Source organism: Atractosteus spatula, chromosome 14 (genome assembly GCF_055471065.1).
Source record: "Atractosteus spatula isolate fAtrSpa1 chromosome 14, fAtrSpa1.hap1, whole genome shotgun sequence".
In the NCBI taxonomy this organism is placed as follows: Eukaryota; Metazoa; Chordata; class Actinopteri; order Semionotiformes; family Lepisosteidae; genus Atractosteus; species Atractosteus spatula.
The window spans coordinates 11,975,352-11,995,305 of NC_142719.1; the positions used below are offsets into that span (position 1 = coordinate 11,975,352).

The 19,954-nt window shown below is 42.3% G+C and overlaps 1 protein-coding gene across 2 annotated transcripts; it reads left to right on the top strand.

Annotated features, from left to right (window-relative positions):
* Window positions 1-665: 665 nt before the first annotated feature.
* Window positions 666-14,295, top strand: rhbdl2 (rhomboid, veinlet-like 2 (Drosophila)). Of its 2 annotated transcripts, XM_088932556.1 has the most exons (9): window positions 713-936; window positions 1,064-1,352; window positions 2,508-2,728; window positions 5,028-5,176; window positions 7,710-7,822; window positions 9,328-9,428; window positions 10,918-10,978; window positions 12,533-12,594; window positions 13,908-14,295. In XM_088932556.1, the coding sequence occupies exons 3-9, from the start codon at window positions 2,522-2,524 to the stop codon at window positions 14,082-14,084; spliced, it is 870 nt and encodes a 289-aa protein (XP_088788682.1). In that variant the 5' UTR covers window positions 713-936; window positions 1,064-1,352; window positions 2,508-2,521; the 3' UTR covers window positions 14,085-14,295. The 2 variants fall into 2 exon arrangements, with proteins under 2 accessions (XP_088788681.1, XP_088788682.1); XM_088932555.1 differs by having other exon boundaries at window positions 666-1,352.
* Window positions 14,296-19,954: the final 5,659 nt, after the last annotated feature.

Here is a 19,954-nt window from a genome sequence, read left to right on the forward strand (position 1 = left end):
GAAAATTGTGCGCAAAATTGCACATTTTATTTTGAATGGAGCGTCCCTCGGCATGAGACGAGAATAATACGTCTCAGTACGTCTTTATTCTCTTTAAATTGTGGTACATCCTCCTCTTGTCTGCCTTCGCCAGAGAATTGTATGTTAGAGATTTTTGTGGACGCAGTTTGGAACGCCTGGAACATCTCTAAGGTTAATATGACAGCTATTGTATGTGGAAGACGCCTTCCGCACAATACGGCTTGCAGCAAAACAAAATAAAAAAAAATACGATTAACTGAAGAATACGGCTCCTAGGTCTTGGGTTCGGTTCCAGTCTGGGCGCCTTCTGTGAGGAGTCTATATGTTCTCTGTGGTGACGCGGGTTTTCACCAATTTGCGCTTTCCTCAACATAACGCAATCCGAAAACGTTTTATGTTGACTAATTCTCGTCTCTACCTTGTGTCCACTCGCATGCGTGTATGTACCCTGCGATGGACTGGTGTCCTGTCCCCAGTGTATCCTGCCCTGCGCCCACAATCCGGTATCGGACTAAGCGAGTATTGGAAATGGACGGTTACATGGGCAATAGTTTCCGCTTCCCAAGTACTGTAGAAGTAAAACATCCCACCAGTGACGAAAACAGTCCAGGTGCGTCTCTTCCTTGGTGTGCAGGCGGGCCAGGTGAGGGCGTTCCTTCGGTCAAAACCGCTGAAAGAGCAGCGTGTAGACCTCTTTTGAGGTCGGACTGCCGCCCTAGACGAATCTGTTGAAACGCGAAGGCTTGTCCATTTAGTTTTCGGATTGAACGCGGTTCGCCCTGCCTCAGGAATAACAAGAATGTTTTCAGTATGATTTTGGACTTTTCGATGAAGATGCATTAACCCGCCTGGTAGTTTCTAAAGTGCCCTTAGATTTTCTTATTTTGTTTTAATTGATGATCGTTTTTAAGTTGGGTACGTCCTGCCTGTATTAAATACTGGCATTTCTTGTGTAAGATACTAGGACAAGATCGGAGTTACCGGAACTCCTGTGCGTTTAATGCCACTTGCGAGCTCATGAGAGCTGTTTGTTTCTCAGCAGGGAGGAAGCACAGTACAGGAAAAAGCAGGCGAACCCTGTCATTAACGTAAACAGCAGAGGGAAAAAAAGGCGCTCCTAGTCTTTTGTTCCATTACTGGAATCCGGTCTCCAGCAGCAAGGATGAGTAGAAAAATGGACGTGGATGAAGTTTTAAAATTGGAATAATCCAGCCCACTCATCTATCAGATCGACGCGCTTTACCTTTTTCGAAGAGACGCCAGACTTGCGTTTGAACAATTTTGGGTTTCAAAGTTTTGTTTGTTTTTAGTAGCTTTTTCCCCCCCTAACAGTAAGTATCCAGGTCTCTTCTTTTCAGTTTATCGCATCTGAATTTACACTCAGTGGCTACAACGCAAAAATGTTCAAGCATGCCGGCCGGGTTGTTTAGCTTCTTGTTGTGTTTGGGATCTGATCCGCAAGATCAGTTTGAGACCGGTAGTGTAGTGGCTCTTAAAAACTTCCCCAATTTCGCCTGTGCGGTGTTTTCCTGTAACTTTTCTTGTTGTGATTTTAAGGCGTCTTCCTGTTTTAAACGTGGGAATGTTTTTTTTAATCCTTTCAACAGTGTATACTATTTTACCCACGAGTACTTCTCAGGGATCGAGATCATTTTAGGTACTTTAACGTTTTACTAACATTGTCAAAGAAGACGAAAAGAGCGTTATAACAAAGTCTCAACACTTCCCATCCCTAGGCAAAAACAAGTATCTTATGTTGATAAAATATAGCATTTTCGTTGAAGCCATAAACTATATATTAAATTCAAAGTTCACATCTCTAATAATAAGAACCTAGAATTTAATATATATCTTATCTTCGTGTATAAAAAATGATTTTAAACGAGAACGTGTAATACAGGGAAAACAGCAAGTGAATCTATATTTCTGTCCGCTAATCACGTTGTTGTATTTCTCAGAAGACATTTCGAATGATAATATACGTTTCTGTTTTTACCATCAGAGTTTTCTAAAGGTAAAATAAAAGGCTGAGCAATGTTAATCCATGTCTGTTAGAAAAGTGATATGTTCGACCATATGCTCTAAAAGTTTTTAAAAAATGGGTTTAAGAACAATGCGCGGCCTTCAGAAAAACAATTATGGTTACATTATGGGATGTAGTTAAACATCAAATGAATGTTGACCTTGTCAGATATATTCCTTCGCACATTTTTTAACAAACAGTAAACCTAAAGCAGTGATCTCCTTCTCTTCGTCCTAGAGAGCCACAGGCCTTCAGGACTGGTTGATATCTCTAAGCAACAGCTATGCATCCGCTGAGCTTTGACCGATGAAAACCAGTTCCTGCCCTTTTTTAAGTAGCGGAGCAATGAGCCTGCTCCTCCCATTCTGTGGCTTCGAGCCAACCGGTGAAACCGGTCGGAGTTGTACACAAATCACCGCGCTGTACCGACAAACTACCTTGTTTGTTGATTTTCGATACGCAGTCGCCCGCGGAACCATGGCCGCCGAAGAAGATAACCCGTTTAACGGGGAGGGCGAGGCGGAGGAGACGGTGGAGGAGACCTCCGAGGGGTGTGGGTGGTGCGACAGGTTGCAGCGCTCCGTGGCCAAATGGATGCTTCCGGAACACGCCAGGGACATCTACCTGGAAAGAGCCAACTGCTGCCCCCCTCCCATCTTCATCATACTGATCAGTATCGGCGAGGTGAGTCCTGTTGACTGTGTTCCAGCTACTTGCCTGTTGGGCTTTAAGGGACTTGTGGAAACCCGTTAAAAATACTTCTTCGTTGCGATGTTTACAGACCTAAGAATTATCGTTGGTCATAAACTTCACAGGCTTTAAGTGGTCTTTACAGTATATCAAGTGTACCGACAGCAAATGGAAAAGTACCTTAACTATACTCTATTATTTTTAGGTACCTTGTTTGACTTGGATTCTAAATATTCATTAATAGCACAGTGTTCAATATCTCCAGTATTGAACAGCTGATCCTTCAGGTTTTCCAGATAGAGCTCGGATTTGGTTCTGGCCTCTGGTGTTATGAATTCTCTTTTATGAATGAGTTCTTATACATCCTGGCATTTTGTTTCCCTTTTTAATAATTTCTCTACATTATTGTGTGGAAAATTGCATTGCGTCTACATAGATACCCTAATCCTTGTCTTCATTACCAATTCAAAGGCTTTTACTTTCTGAACAGTGTCAAAGTCTTGAATTCCTTGCTTTTGAAACTCCGCAACACATTCTTGGAGTTCTTGAGCTCCACGATTGACAATATCCTCCATCACATTCTCTCTACAATGCATGGTACTCCATGGTAATCCACTTCCTCTCTGCAGGTCTAGTTTTGCTGGTTCCCCTCTCTTTAACTTCTCTCTACTTGACACTGCAGGTGTAAATTAATTAGTAGTGTGTATGAAATCCACCACCTGCCTATTAGATCCCATTCCCACTGTTGAATTTCAGTCCTGTTTTTCTCCTCTCTGCCCTGTTTTCCTCAACATAATAACCTCTTTGAACCCCCTCCACTCTGGTTTCAGACAATATACAAGACAGAAACTGACCTGGTTAAAGTCACTAACAATCTTCTTATGGCTTCTGATTCTGGTTCTATTTCTCTTCTTATTCTTGACCTCAGTGCTGCTTTTGACACTGTCAGCCACTGTCTTACTTCCTTGTCTTCAGACTGTTTGGAGTTTCTGATGCAGCTCTTAAACGGTTCAAATCTTACCTCACTGATTGCAGTAACTTTGTCTGACTTGGCAGTTTTAGCTCTGAAAGTGGGCTCGTTAAGTCTGGTGTTCCTCAGGGCTCCATACTGGGCCCCCTGTTATTCAACATTTACATGCTTCCACTTGGTCAGATTTTAAGAAAACAAGGTCTAAATGATCATTTCTATGCTGATGATACTCAAATCTACTCCCATACTAAACCTGACAGTGTAGTGGCTGTGTCTGCTCTCTCTAATTGTATCTTTAACATAAAAACATGGATGACTCACAATTTCCTTCATTTAATTTGTGACAAGACTGAAGTCCTGCTTCTCAGCACCCCCCACTAGCTATGTAAAGCCAATCCAGTAACTTTATCTGTGGATGGTACTTTACTTGAGTTTCAATCTAAATTGAAGAACTTGGGGGTAGTATTTGATCCAGGCTTGATGTTTAGCCCACATGTGCAACATATCGTAAAAACATCATTCTTCCACCTCAGAAATATTGCCAGACTATATCCTATGTTGTTAACTGTTGCTGAAAAGCTGGTCAACACTTTTTCTCTCAGATTGATTTCTGTAATGCCCAAATCGCTGGGGTATCTAAATCAATACTGAACAGAGTTCAGTATGTCCAGAATTCGGCAGCCAGAATCCTGACCAGGTCTAGCGCAAGTGATCGCTCCTGAGTCTTTGCAATGGCTTTCTGTCAGGTTTTGTGTCAATTTAAAAATCCTCCTGCTCACTTCAGTCCCTGTCTGAGCTACTATTGTTCTACTCCCCACCTCGCAACCTTCACTCTTCTAATTCTGGTCTCCTATCTGTTCCCCAAGCCCGTCTACACTCTGTGACAGGACCTTCTCCTGTTATACCCCAAAGCTCTGGAACTCTGCCCCTAAGGATATCAGCAAGTCACCTTTTCTAAACTCTTTGAAATCTAGACTCAAAACCTTCTTCTTTAGAATGGCTTTTATTTAACTGATTCTCTGTCTGCCCTTTTGCTTTCATACTGTATTCGAAACCTTCACGGTAACTGTTAAATTCTGCTACCTCGTCCCAATCTGTATCTTTTTTTTTTCTGTAAAGCTCTTTGAGAAGCCACTTTTAAAGGTGCTAAATTTAAAAATAATGTTTAGGATTATTATAAATTGCTTTCCCCCCTCTGCGTTTCACATGACCCTTTACTCCTCGGCTGCGTTGGTTTGCTCTTCCATGCCTGCTCCTTCTGTGCAAAGCTCAGGCCCATGGTTCAGTCAGACCTGAGATGCTCTCGCTGCCCTGTCTTCACAGTTGGCCGTCTTCATCTACTATGCTGTGTGGAAGCCCCAGAAGCAGTGGATCACTCTGGACAAGGGCATCCTGAACAGCCCCCTGACGTACCGTCCTGATAAGAGAGAAGAGGCCTGGCGCTTCATCTCCTACATGTTTGTGCATGCTGGGTAGGGTCGGCAGTGTCTGTCGTGTCTTTGCCTTCTCCTGTGTCACAGCAGCAGGGCCGGATTTTGGTGTTCGTAGGCCCTAGGCACATTGGGTAAACGAGCAATTGAATGACGTCGGTTGACATGGTGCACTCTAAACTATTCTCGTGCTAAACCACGTGATTGATGGAGTGAGTCGAGAGACCATCGCTTCGATACTTCTAGTTTCTAGAACAGCTGCTAGATAGCGTATGATTATTGGTTTGGAGCACCTAGAGCATGTTGTTTCAGCTCGTTTTTCGTTAGTTTCCCTCCTTCATAGGCCCTAGGCACTGTGCCTAATGGGAAATCCGGCACTGAACAGCAGGTACTTGCACAGGAGATACTGCATATTGGTTAATATTGCAGCCTCACAGTGCTGGGGCCCTGGGTATAATCCAGATCTGGGGTGCTACAGTATCTGCGTGGAGTTTATATGTTTCCCCTGTGTTCACATGAGTTTCCTCCCATAGTCCAAAGACATACTGCTAGGTTTATTTGGTTTCTGACAAAACTGACCCTCGTGTGAGTGTGTGTGTGTGTGTTTGTGTCTGTGTGTGCCCTGTAATGGACTGGCATCCCGTCCAGGGTGTATTCTGCCTTGTGCCCGTTCATTGCTGAGATAGGCTGTGAGTCCCTAATTCTAGTGACCTTGCATTGGGGAAAAAAACAATGAAAATATCTATGGATAGACACTTCCTACAGGCTTGGTATACAGTAAATCAGCCTCCCATGTCACCCTAGAGGCCAATATCATCAACTTCTTGTTCATTGTCCATGTTTTATTAAAGCCTCTACTTTCACAGTTCACAGAATTGAGCAGGTATTGTTTGCCTCTTTGTACTGGAGCCCAGGGCCCAGACTACATTCTGTTGGAATCGTCTGTTTGAGAATCGTCTCAAACCAGCACTTTACACAGACAGATATTACAATTTAGTATCTTTAATTTAAAAGGAAAGTGTTGTTAGCAACAGCACGTAGCATAAATAACATATCCAGGTCGTTATGCTGCAATAAGTTATTTATAACAGATGTGATGGATTGGTATTAACGAAGCGGCCTCAGGTTAATTTGGTTATGTAGCTTACTTGATTTCCCAGACACAGAGTATATTATTTAATGAAAATGCCCAACTCTGGCGAATATAAATTATGGTATCATACATGATCAACTTTTGTGAATTTGTAGACGCTGCAAGAGAGTCCCATTGTGACTTCTTTTAATTGGAAGGCACAGAGCCTTTTTTATATGCAAAGGTCTCAAGTGGGGACAGTTTCTTGTGCCTTAGTATAATTGTCATTGTCTTGCACCTTGTTCAAAGGTGACGTGCGGGAGTTATGTTGCACAAAGATAAGCAGTGTAACCAGTAACGGTGCATGTGAGCTTAACTAGTGAGGGATAATACAAATAGGCATTCTGCATTTATTTTGGCAGGAGCCTTTCAGACTTGTCCTGGTTTTCTGTGAGCTAATGGCCTTTTGTGTGCCAGTGAGGTGGGGTGCTTGTTCATTAGCTGATAATACAGATTGTGTTTGTCCTGCAAAGAGCCACACCAGGACTAGACCAAGCTAACCAGTTCGCCGCCTGGGAGACTTCATGACAAAGAAATCGAACATGTGGTGTCCAGAGAAGGCAGGAAGCACTGTTTTCCTTTCCGAAGCGACTTTGTTCTTGGAATGCAGGGACTGTACGTCTTTCCTGTTGCGTGTGGTGCAAAAGGGCTGGTTTCTGGAGCAGGGTGGGAGAAAGAGGGATAAAGTGCTGCTCCCGGTGTCCCCAAAGTGAGCTCGCTCGCTCGAAACAACAGCACAGCCTGGTATGAGAGGTAGGGCGCTCTCTCTGCAGGCTTTCTTATTTTAATCCTCCAGAGTGGAGCCCCACGCAGCAGCAACAAACCTATACACGCAGGATAGTGGTACTATAAAGGACAAGTAGTGGTTATTGGTAATTTCAATTGCAGGTTTTGATCTCATTTGCCCTTTAAATTGCACTACAGATCTAAGAGATGGAAAACACCCCTTTTCTCCAAATATTTCCATCTGTTTGAAGATCTTTGACTTCAAATGGAAGTCCCCTTCTGCCACAAGACCGGGCAATAAAGTACAGGCAGTTCTGAACTTGCATTTTGAAAAGTTTGGTTTTGGAAACCGAATAGGCACGTATACTAATTTATATTTCGGTAATTGCAGCCTCCTATACTATTCATATCTTAGCTCACATGAGCACATTTTGTCATATAAGTAGACTATATGTTGCAATAAAAGGAATAAGTGTCATTCATGGATTAAACAGACTCTGTAGAGGCAGACAACCATTTAATGGAATAAATAGCAGAAGTTATTTAAGACAGCGCTTCATGGCCATAAGCAGTTCCCATGTATTTTTAACTAGCTTATGGGAGTTGCACATTTGCTGTGGCTGAGTTGTCGGAACCCGGGACACGCCTGTGTAAACTCCTGGTGTTGAATGGCAGTGTGACGATCGCTGGCCCCACAGTGTGGTTTCCTCATTGCAGGGTGGAGCACATCTTGGGCAACCTGACCCTGCAGCTGCTGCTGGGGATCCCGCTGGAGCTGGTGCACAAGGGGATCGAAGTGGGGACCGTCTACCTGTCCGGAGTCCTTGCAGGTCAGGACCCCCTGCCCCGGGCTTGGAAACAAAAAACAAAAACAAAATTCATGCGCAGAGCAACTCCCCCCGAGTGAGGATGACGGCACCAGACGTTCTGCCTCTCGCGAGGCAGTGAAATAACCTTTTGCCGGCTCCGATCACTTGACGCACGATTAAGCCGGGAAGAAAGATCGCACCTCAAAAACTAATGTATAAAAAATGTCTTACAGTGGTAAAGCTCATTTTATTTTCGTTCAAGACAGTGGAGTCTTGGTTTCTCTCCTCTTCTGAGAAAGTGGCTATTGGTAATTTAAATTGAAGGTATTGATCTTTTTACAGTATCTAGAGTGACTCAAATTTGCGATAAAATCAGCAGAGGTATCGGGTTTGTAGCGTTTTTATTACTCCATCATTATGTGACCCTACAGTCTATGAAAAGTTCAACATACACTATGTTTTAAAATTATGCCAAAATGTAGCTGGGGGTGGGGGACTGGAGTGGGTTCGCAGTGAAAGAAAGGCCTCAGATAAAGTTGGTTGGAAGCAGTTTTTTCTTCACTAATTGCTGCTGCCGTGTCTGTTACAACTCTGGAGAAGGAGGAGGTGTGGCGACTTGGTCAGAGTAATGAGACACGAACAGCTGGCCGCAGTCCGAACCGGGACCCAGCTGTAGCTACAGCACTGCTTCCTCTAACTGGATCTCTAGAGCAAACCCCCGACCCCCTGAAAAGTATTAATTACGCCTCGGTGGTTTGGTAATTTGCCCTGAGGCTTTGAGAGGTGGGTTAACTTCCTGCTCTCAGGTTTATCCTGAATTTCTCGTTTTTAATCTGTTCTCATTTTTGTGTGTATGTGTGAAGTGTTTTGTAGCGCGTGCCTCAGCGGATGTAAGTACTGGAAACCTGCAGCATCTGCAGATGAGTTTTCTGGTGATGTATCAAGTGTATGATCTCTGAAGCCAAATTTAATTTTCAATGGTGGCTCTTTAATTAAACATCCACAGCTGAAGCAAAGCTGATCCTATGAATTAATCTGTTTCTTAGGAGAAAGCTCCTAAGAGCAGCAGAGTCAGCCCAGGAAAGTCTTTAAACCTGCCTTGGGTGGGTTTTCTCTAGTTAGTTAAAGAATCCCCTTTTCTATGATTGTGTGTTTTGAAAATGAGTCACAAAGTGATAATCATCTTCAGAAAGTAGTCAGCTGTGATCACAGGCTGGTGCCTGTGACCCCCTGACCCTCTTTTTCTACACTGTACAGAGAGGGACTAAGACTGTGCCTAAGACTGCTGACCATTCTCGCCCTGATTGCCGTTTGTTTCTATATCCAAATTATATATTATATTGTCATGTGAGGATTTCCGAAGTTTGACTGTATTAGTGTAAATATGGGTGCACTTTATATCATTATATCATGTACTGTTTGTGTAGTATTGAATCGGATGGTTATTGGTAACATCAGGGCAAATTTGTGTCACTTGGCAAATAAACTTGGATATTGAATTATCTTCCTCTCTCCCCTTTCCTCAGGCTCACTGGCCAGCTCCATTTTCGACCCCCTGCACGCTCTGGTCGGTGCGTCGGGAGGTGTGTACGCACTCATCGGGGGGTATTTCATGAACGCCCTGGTGGTAAGTCTATTTCTGAATGTCCAAGTGCAGTACTGGAAGAAAGAGACTATCCCCGCCAAGATGCGCTCCGTCTTGTGCCCTCTGGTCCTGGTATTGACAGGTCCAGATGTGATGTCCAGTCCAGGCTATCACACTGTCCAGCTGTGGAGCGAATCCTGCCCCCTTGATGGTGCACATTTGGGTCGGGCGAGCTTAAAATGGATCCAGGATTTGACACATGGCACAGATCCGTGAGCCTTGATGAAAGCCTCTGTGTGAGCTTTTCTCTCCCGTGTGGCGTTAGTCTGCAAATTGACAAAAGACTCTGATAGGTCAGCCTGATCCTTATGCTCCTGAAGTGTCTAATAAAATAATTTAAGATCACCGAATGACTGTTTTTCCCAGCCTGCAATTTTTCTGTTCACATTAGACTATAGTAAAAGTTAGTTCAAGTGGGCATCAGCATGCGTAGACTGCAGAGGAACAAGTAAAGGTTTATTCCATGCTGAAAAGAGAGGCAAACAGACACAACGTTTTGGCTGTGGAGCCTTGACACCTGAAGACGGGGCACAGGGCACAAGGAGACACTGCAGTCCCCCTTACACACACAGTAACAAGTTAGAGATATCACTTAACCTAACAGGCATGGCTTTAATCAATGAGGTGTGAGGCAGCCGGCCCATGTGAAAATGGGGAGAACATGCAGACTCCACACAGAGGGTGCCCTATGGCATAATCTTAATGGTTAATCTTTATAATAATATTTTCCGGGAAATGCACAGCTATGCAGTTGAGGTTTAGGAAGGAAAAACAATACACTAATGAAAATAATCCCAATTAATATACTGTATGAGGAAGGTTTTAAATGTCTGTTTATCTTGTATGTTCTTGTGTAAAGAATGTGACTGTATATCACAAGGACTGCTTTGTGAGCTTAAACTTTGTCTGCTTCAATTCCTGAACAAACACATTAATGCATGCATTCCCCCAGAAGCATTGCTTTGATTGTATGATAATGCACAGTTTGTCAAGCGGTCATTTAAGATTGCAGAATGAGTTTCTTCTCCATCATCCTGTTGTCCGCGCACTTATTTTAAAAATTATATTAGCACAGATTCATGAATCAGTGTACATCTATAATGAGAGGTTTAACTACCGTTTGCAGTGTATTGATTTTTTTTTGCTGCTGTTTGGCTGGGGTGTAACATGAGCTAAGGTTAGGCAGGATCTTGAGCTGCTGAAATCTCATGAGACTGGAGTGCGGCGACACTGCTGGTTCATATGGCTTTATGATTGTTTTTAAGCAATAAACAGTGAACACCCACGCCTTTTAATCTGCACCGTGTGAACACAGCAGTTGTCTTAGGAGCAATGTGCATTGGATGTGTGGACTACCTCAATTAGGAGCAGGATCTAAGAAGTGTCAGTGAAACTGAATTCTTTGCTTTGATTCTGGCCTTTCTTAAGTTCTTGCTAATAAATGTGAATCTTTTCTCTCTTCCTGCTTCAGAATTTCAAAGAGATGATTCCATTACTGGGTGCATTCCGAATAGTAGCAATTTTACTGATAGGTAAGCTAACATTATTTCTTTCTTTTTATAGAGCGATAATCTCCGTTTTCCATTCGGCTTTTATTAGGACTGCTATTTTGAATTTGACAATAAATCCCTGCAGTTTTTGTAAGTATCCGTGAGCTGGAAGAATTCTTGTGGAAAAGTAATAAGTCACACGGGGAAAAATTGGTTTACACTTAATTCATTTATTATTCAAATTGGTTGCCAGTTAATATCCATTAACATTAATTCTTCTATTCTTAAGACAGAAACATTGAACTAATGAGAAGCCATTTATTTTTTATTTTGATGCAATATTATAAAGGTATCCTCCCCACAAGTAGAATAGGTCATGAGGTTTTCTCAGAATTGCGCAGTTCTAATTCTGCCCAGTGTATACTCTTGGGCGGAACCAGTGTCCTAGGCATGCCTCCGAGATGCAGACCATACAAACGCTAGATCTGCTGTGGCATACAGCCAAGGCTCTGAGGAAGGGGGTCGAAATGCTCTTGAGAAACTCAAGGAGTGATTTTACTATAATAGGGTCCTTATGAGCCCTGTTGCACTCTCACCCTCTGTAGAACACACAAATCCTCGCGGTGCTCGATCTCGGCATGGCACCACTGTAGTCCCTTGCTTCCAGGCTCGCTCTCCAGGTGTGCTGTAAGACTGGGGGGCCCACACTCAGTCCCTTCATAAAGGAACTTGCTCGGAGTCCAGGCTGAGCTCCATGGTGCACGCCTGGGAGGTGTCACTAGGTGAGCACTGTCAGGGTTGGTCAGGGAGCTCGGAGAGGAAACGGAGACCCCTTCGACTTCCCAGCTGCCTGCCAGCTCTCCTGTAAGGCGCTGTGGGGATCGCTGGATGAGAGACTCCCATGGGGGGGAGGGGGTAGCTCAGTCCCCCCAAAAAATGAAAGAAATACTGGTCTCCCAACACAGGGTGCTTGAATGTGCTTGATAATGCAGCAGTCCGGTGTAACTGTAGCAGTTACCCACATGCCTTTTGGACAGCCTTACCTGTTTTAGTTTGCCTTCCAGGGGATTCTCATGAAGTCTGTGTTGATTTGGGAAGATTCTCGTCCTGATAACCATCATCTGCAGAACGAAAACCCTTTGGCAGCAAAGAGTTTTTTTTCTCCTGGTCTCAGAACATGACACGTTTGCATGATTTTTCTTCCACAGCATGTATTGTGCAGCTAAATTGTCAGCTTTCTAATATAATGAATACCATATAATCTCCCTAAAATTGAGAATTCTCTGTCTGACACTACAAGCAGGAATTGACCAGTCAGCCTTATGATCTAGAAGGAGTAAAGGCGAATGTGTTGTTGTAAATGTTCAGCTAGAATTAGGGTACCTAGAAATAATTGTGCTAACCTGAAGCGGTGAAACCAGCCTGTCTGAACACTGGGTTCTAGGAGAAAGGGTTTTACTTGTTGGCTCATGTTCTTGTAGTCACAATCCATACTCATAAGTACGTTTTATCTGATAATCCACAGTTGTCAATGCAAATGTCAAATGGAGGACAATAGTTTTTTTCTGGTGTTTGATGATACATTTTCATTTCCAGTTGGGACAGACGTTGGATTTGCTCTTTACAGAAGGTTTATAAGTCACGAGGTCGGTTATGCAGTAAGTACACTCTTCTTTCACTGTTTTTTTTACTGCATTTAACTAGCAGCAAATTTAGTGTAATTTGAATAATCAAATTCTAGATAATGTACCATGAAGTAAAGGCATGAAAAAACTGATAATAAACAAATTAATGTTAAATGACACATCTATGCAGTATATACTGGTATGTACGTCTTTCAAAGGAGATACAGGAGTTCCAGCAGACGGGTAGATGTTTCCTAAACTGTTCTCGGCTTTGAGCAGTTTCACTAAAAGGTTCATGGCGTGCAGTGTCTGTGCCTTGTGGGCTCAGGTGGTAAGAATGACAGCCATTACAAGAGCTCACTGAGAGAGAACCTTCTTCAGTCTCTCCCAGACTCCCCAGAGAAAGCTGTGAAGCTCAGTGCAGTCGTGCCGAAACCACGTGGTTAAAGAGTCATGCAGGAATCGTGTTAATTCACTGCAGGTCTTGTGCTTGTTTGCTGGCGGCATGAATTCTGGAGGAGCATGTTTGTACATGAAGTAACAAAAGCTCCACATAAATGCCTCCTAATTACTTTTAACCACAGCAACTTGGCTGGCTAGGTAGTTAGATCCTGGGTAATTGTTCAGTGTGTGAAATGCATGTCTGATCCTCCTACTGCATGGCAGAAACTAAGTAGGCCTTTGGGGATTTTGGTGTCTTATCTGTTTTTGGAAACTTTGCTGTATTCACGTTTTGGTAGTATGGTTGCCTGTGAGGGATCTACTTTTTTCTCCCCTCTCTTGAGATAAAATGTAAACTGTCCATTTCTTTCTTCAGCCCTCTCCCTCGAAATCTCTCTGGCTATCGTGCTGCATTGCGGAAAAGTGTATTTAAGTAACTGCCTTACTCTCAAACCATGCAAAGAGAAGCTTCCCTGTCTTTTCTGTCGCTCAGGGGAATGGAGAAATGTGTAGGAATAAAAACAGACTCATTGAACTCAAGGGTCTGGGCTCAAGCTTGTAGTTTATTTTAAATTTCAGAAACTCTTCTGCATTTTTTTTCTCCTAGACTTGGATCTTTAAACCTCTACAGTTCTTAAAATCAGTCCAGCTTGGCTGGAAAATGACTTTAGTGACTAATTGCACCTGACATCAATAAAAAGTAACTGAAAAAAGACAAAACAGTGAAAACCACATGTGCGCACGGTTACTGAAGTTTAAAGGAAATGCCTGAAGAGTATCTGAGTAGAGGATAAAGTCCCCTTTATTTTTACTAGGAAGCTGTATGAAGTGTAAGAGCCTATTAAGTACTTTTTAGGCTGGATGAATGGAAGTCAGTCATTAATTTTCACACTGTCGTCTTTCAGGTCTCCTTTGTGGCTCATATAGCTGGGGGAATGGCAGGCATGACTGTGGGATTCGTGTTCTTCAGCAACTACAACCAGAAACTCCTCAAGGACCCCAAGTTCTGGGTGTGCATTGTGGGATACTTCGCCTTCATCCTCTTTGCCGTGCTGTTCAACATTTTCTTATCCCCAGCCTGACGGGAGGCGGGGGGCGAGCTGGTGTTTCGTTCAAGAGTGGACTCGGAACAATCTTTTAAATCCTGATTAAATCCCCTACTGCCACTCGAATACGGCCGAGAAGACTGCTAGATGATGGATCGAGATCAGCGTTTTTCTGACTGGAAATTAAAGCACCACAACTTGACCTGTGATCTAAAAGAGAATAAAAAAATAAATTTTTTTTACAGTACAGAGTTTGGCTCAGTTTTTTTTTTCTCTTGCAAGAATAACGGGCCGTTTCAGCCATGAGGTGTTGTTTGTAATTAAATTTTTAGAATAAAAACATTAAAAACAAGAATCTTTCAACCTCGCCAGACATTTGGCATTATGGATTAGTATAGATTTTGTCTTTGCAGCCAGGTAGAAAATGAACTAGAATCTGAAGACTTCTTGACCCACAGGCCACAGAACACTGTTCCAGTATTCCACACTGATTCCATGATTCCATCACTTAACACTTGGAATTATCATTTAGAATTGTGTTTAGAATTTGGATTATTTTTCAAGGTCTCTAAGGAGCTTTAGCTCTCAGCCTCTTCCTAGTATCCAAGGTGGTGATGAAATGGGGTCGTAATTAAATTCTCATGGTGAGAGCGACCTTGAAGTCTAATGTAATGTCTCCTTTCTGTACACAACAGCCGGATGTGCTAATAAATGTCGGCCCCAGATGTGCAGAGCTGATTTATTCACACTGAGTGAGTGTTTGCTTCCAAACCAACTTGCAGAGAGCTCAATTTGCAGAGAGTAAAATCATCACTGAACCATGGATCACATTTTCAAACATAATTGAAAACCTGCAGGAACTACAGGGTGTCTGTCCTGCCAGGATGATCCCATGTAGGGACTATTTAGCTGTCCAAGAGCACCTGACAGAAGTGCATGCTGTGCTTGAAAATGTAGCCACTTAAGGTGCGTAAATATAATTGTTCTGCCACACTTCACTGCTTTTTGAATTGCAATACCGATGGCATGCACTGTATATGGTGATGATTTTTTTTGGCACTTACTGGAGCTTCATTTGTGATGTGATGTTATCCAGTCATGACAAATTTAAGTCCTGACTAATCAATTGAAGGCAATCCTTCCATTGTATAATAAAAAAAGCAAAGATATTTTTTCGTAATGTGTATAGTGTGCCAAACTAGGTGATCAGGAGAATGTTTCTTAGGGTTACACCTGGAATAACTCCTGCAGGTTTGCAATTCGAATCTCTAGATTTGATTTCCACAGCAATGACAAATGGATGCCCCTCGAATTTTTTTTTTTAAAGGCTTAGGTTTCATTTTGAATCCAGACAGTAGATGGCAGCAGCTACCAGCATTGGGAATAGCAGATTTTTCTTCTTCATCATCTCTAAATTGCTTCAACAAATCACAAATTGTTTCAGGTCTCTGGCTGTTGGTGGTTCAGTGGTTACCTGTAAAACCAGCTAAACTGGGGCTCTCCAGGGTTTTGGTGGATTAGTCCTGTTGTAGTTTATTCATGCACTATAAACTGTAAACATCACATCAGGACTATAAACTGGCACTGTGTTCGCCATCCTGTTTTTTAATTTTCCAAACTTGACTGGTAGTTTTGGGTCTTGCTGTTGTCTGCTGGAGTTCTCTTTGTTTTGAGGTTTGACTGGGGAGCTGTGCCAGCCTGTGGGCTGCAGAACCGCAGTCCGAAGGTGACTTCCACACCGAACAGCAGAGCAAAGGAACAAAACCGTTTTGGCTGTGTGGGGGACAGGGATATGAGAGCAGGTGGAGTGGTCCTTCATGAAGGATTATTTTGAATTCAGATGTTCAAAAGTATTCTTAACATAAGCTCCCAGTAAGTTGAGAAAATGTATTTTAAATTAGGATCACGCGTGGACTTGGCAACTCTTTATGATCGACTCATTTCGTTTTAAATATTCCCATTTACAAATTTCATCCTTTTTCTGTGGAATTCATCTCCCAGATTTCCATTTCTTTGGACACAGTTTTGCCTGTCATGTCCAGTTCTCCCATTCTTTCTCCTTTCTTCTGATCCAACAATTTACTTTAAATTCCTGTTTCCTTTCTCATTCTCCCTCACTCTGAAGGAAGAAGCCTTACAGCTGAAACAGTGGATATTTTGTTCTATTTCAGCATGGAATTGACCTCTAATTGGTCTCTTCACATTTCTGCTGTTGCTGTAACAGAGCATGTTACATGGGTGCAGGTGGTCCCTAGCTTAAAAAAAAAAACATTTTATAAACGATGAATGATTTTCATTGACAGGTAACGCTCAGTACTTCTTAAAGACCACAGGGACACAATGCTCTTTATGGGCACAGCTGAAGTGCTTCAGAAGTATTTGTGAGCAACTCTCTTCTGTTCATCTCCATTTAATAAACTTTTCCCTTCAAGCTTTAAAAGGGCATTGTGCATGTACCAGGAATCAATTAAAACAATTTTAAAAACACCTCAGCAATGAATCATGGTTTTTTGGTAGAGTTAGGATGCTTATTTATATCCGATACCTCTGTGCAAAAGAATATGAGGCTTTTGATTTTCTAAGTGATGTTTTTCCATTCTACCCCAATTTGTATTTGGGTTAAATGCTCTGGTTCTGGACAAATTCGGAAGATTCAAGTATTGGTGTAAAACCCTGTCAAAAGAAAGTGAAAATCCCCCAGTTTACTGGGTTGTCCTGTTGTAGTTCTGCCTGCGAGTGATTAAACTGTGCCTCATGCATCATTGTCTGCCTCAGATTTTGTGTGATGCCTAGGGCCAAGCTACCACGTCTGGGGGTTTGTGCCTGCTATCTTTTGTGCTTAGCATTTTCTCTCAATCAGTTGCAGTACATCTTACATTTGCCTGTTGTAGCACAGCAGGCCATTGCAGAATCCAAACTGTTTTGACTGTTAAATGCAATTTGGAATAGATACCTCTGACAGATGCCCAGTGCCAGACCTGAAATGCCAGCTGTGCTTATCCCTGGATGACATTTTGCTCCGGCAGCCCTTGCTTTTAATTAGCTGACAGCTTTTATTGGACACGATTGATTCTGGCACTGCGGAATTTCAGTGGCTTTCAGTGTGAAGCTTTCCACTGCTTTAAGCTGAACCATATTGGCAGGACATTTTTTTTTAGATTCACACTTTGGCAAGGAGACGTGAAAGCTTTTAAGGGCCTGAGTGTTGTAAACCTTCTTTATCCTGAAATAAGTGGTATTGTTTGTGATTATGTATTATAGTACTTTATTAGTATGCTATTATTTGCACTGGCTGGCCCTGTGCCAAGCAGACACAAAAGAATGGTGTGTGTGGAGGACACCAGGACATCCACAGGATCTTTGATCCATTAAACAGTCTTGATCAGCTGTATTTAAACTTCCTAGTCCCAGATCTAAAAATAGACAGCTGATCTGCTGTACAAGGAAAGGTTGAATCAGGCAACAGTAATTCAACACAGATGGGAGTGAGGTGGCATAGTACAGCATTGACATTTTCCACTTCTTGATTCTCTTATTTGGTATTTATTTTATAATGAAAATTCAGGTCTGTGATTTTTGTTTACTTTCTGGCTGGCTCTGTAAAGCTCTCTGAAATGTATGTCTTTCATTTAAACCTGTTAAATAATGGATTGTTACAAGAAGCAACTCTCAGCAAGTGTGTTAAGAGCATGCAGTTGCCACAAATTATTGGACTAAAAGCATTCATTTTCATCCTCTCACAATACTTGGGACCACGTCAAGGAACTGTATAACATGAAAAATGTAGAATTAGAAGTCTTCATTACACGGTTCTGCTCCCTAGTACTTTGGTGATGAGAACTAATAAAATTATTTTCATAATAAAACATTGATTGTTCAGTAATGTATATAAAGTTAGGGTTTGTTGTTTCTGAAATATTTTTCTTCTATCCACATTTATCCATGTGTGTATCCACGTTAGCATTGATGCCTCGCAGTGCTGGGGCCCTGGGTTCAATTCAGGACCTGGAGTACTGTCTGTGTGGAATTTGTATGCTCTTCCTGTGTTTGTGTAGGTTTGTGTCCTGATGTGAATGTGTTTGTGTCTGTGTGTGCTCTGTGATGGACTGGTGTCCCATCCATGGTGTATCCTGCCTCATGCCTGTTGCTTGCCAGAAGAGGATCCGGCTCCCCCACAACCTTGAACTGGAGGATAGCTGTTAGAAAGTGGGTCCATCTGGTAGCGGAAGGCTGCTTATTCAGGGTAAAGCTAATGGTAGCCCAGCACCTATCCCAGACGTTTCAGGTTCCAGAAAGGGACACCAGATCATCACAGGGCAAACACACAGAAATTAGTCTACCCTGCACATTTTTGGAAGGTGGGGGTGAAACAGAAGTGCCAGGCAAAAACTGATTACAGGCAGAACTTGCAAACTCTACACAGATGGACCCCAAGTCCAGATCAAGAGCTGAGAGACCGCAGGACCATCAACCACACCTCTGTGCTGCCAAGTTTCCTGGTTGCTTGTCCTGTATTCTGCCAGGATTCTTGTTTTTTTTACCTTATTTCTTGTAGAGGGGGTGTAGAAATGTTCTTAAAATGCTGATATCGCTTTATAATGGTCCCCACTTCATATCATATCATACCTCTATTTCCTTATATACTCGACTCATGGCTATCTTATACAAAAACAGAACCCATATTCAAGTGAATTTATAAAGTTATTTCTCTGATGGCAAACTGACCAAGATGTCAATTCTATGGAGACTTTGCATCTGTTCCCCCCCCCCACAATTTCATGTGGGAACCTGATTAACCAAATAATGACAATTAAGTCTATTTGACACAATAGGTGTTCTGTCTGTAGTGGGAGGTTTGCAAACACACTCTGGGATACCTGTATTTTAAAGTTGGCCAAGGTGAGCCCTGTTCTTAAAAATTGTCTTGAGGCATTATAGTAAGTGTGAACTGTGCTCTATAGCAAAACAACTAAGTGCACAAAATGGAATCCAGTTAGATGCTCCATTCTAGACCAGAGCTCCCTTTGCTGAAATTAAACTGCATTGGTACAATATACAAGCTGCATGCATTGATTTCTAGTAAATGGAACAAACAGCACTGCTGCTGGGAGGAATAATTTAATTACATTTGGCAGGATCCATCTGACTATGAAATCGGACATGACCGATTGATCAAAGCATAGGGCAAAACATATTGATCACCAAAGTATCCTTTGACAAACTCAGACCCGCCCAGGAAGCATCACAAAACTACATATATAGTCTACTTAGAAATTTATAAGCAATGTTGGAAGTCTCCAATCATAATCTTCTAATGAATTGTATGAGAAATATAAAATAAACCACGATTTCTTTTCTATTGCAGTGTTCTTTGAGTCTCTTACAAAGTGTTAATGGATTATTAAACATTTTTGAACTTATTTTTTATTAATTTCTGCTCCTCTAGCATCAATTGAATGCCCCCCTCACCCCAAAACCATACCCACTCCTATCAGTGTTAACCCCCTCTGAGTCTCCCAAAGACCAGTGTCCAGGAGGAGACTTCTTAACAGAAGGTGTTGAATGCTTAGACATCCCATGACAAACTTCCCTTCGAATTGGTGACTCTTTTTAAGCTTTGCACCCGTGAGTTCATACACTGCCATTTCTGGACCTGAGCAATGATAAAACTAGGGGCTGCAAGTCTGAAACCCATCAAAATCACTGAGGTTAGAAGAGATTGAAATAAATGCCCTGACTGATTTTCACAAGATGATACCCATACTGCATGTCTCAAACCTTCTGTGAACATAAAGATGGTCTGGAACGTGTAGATCTTGTATTTTGAGGTATTGAGGTATCTTGATGTAATGTAGATGTAGATAGCTTAACATAAACAAAGGGCCATTAATTGATTTAAAGAAGGA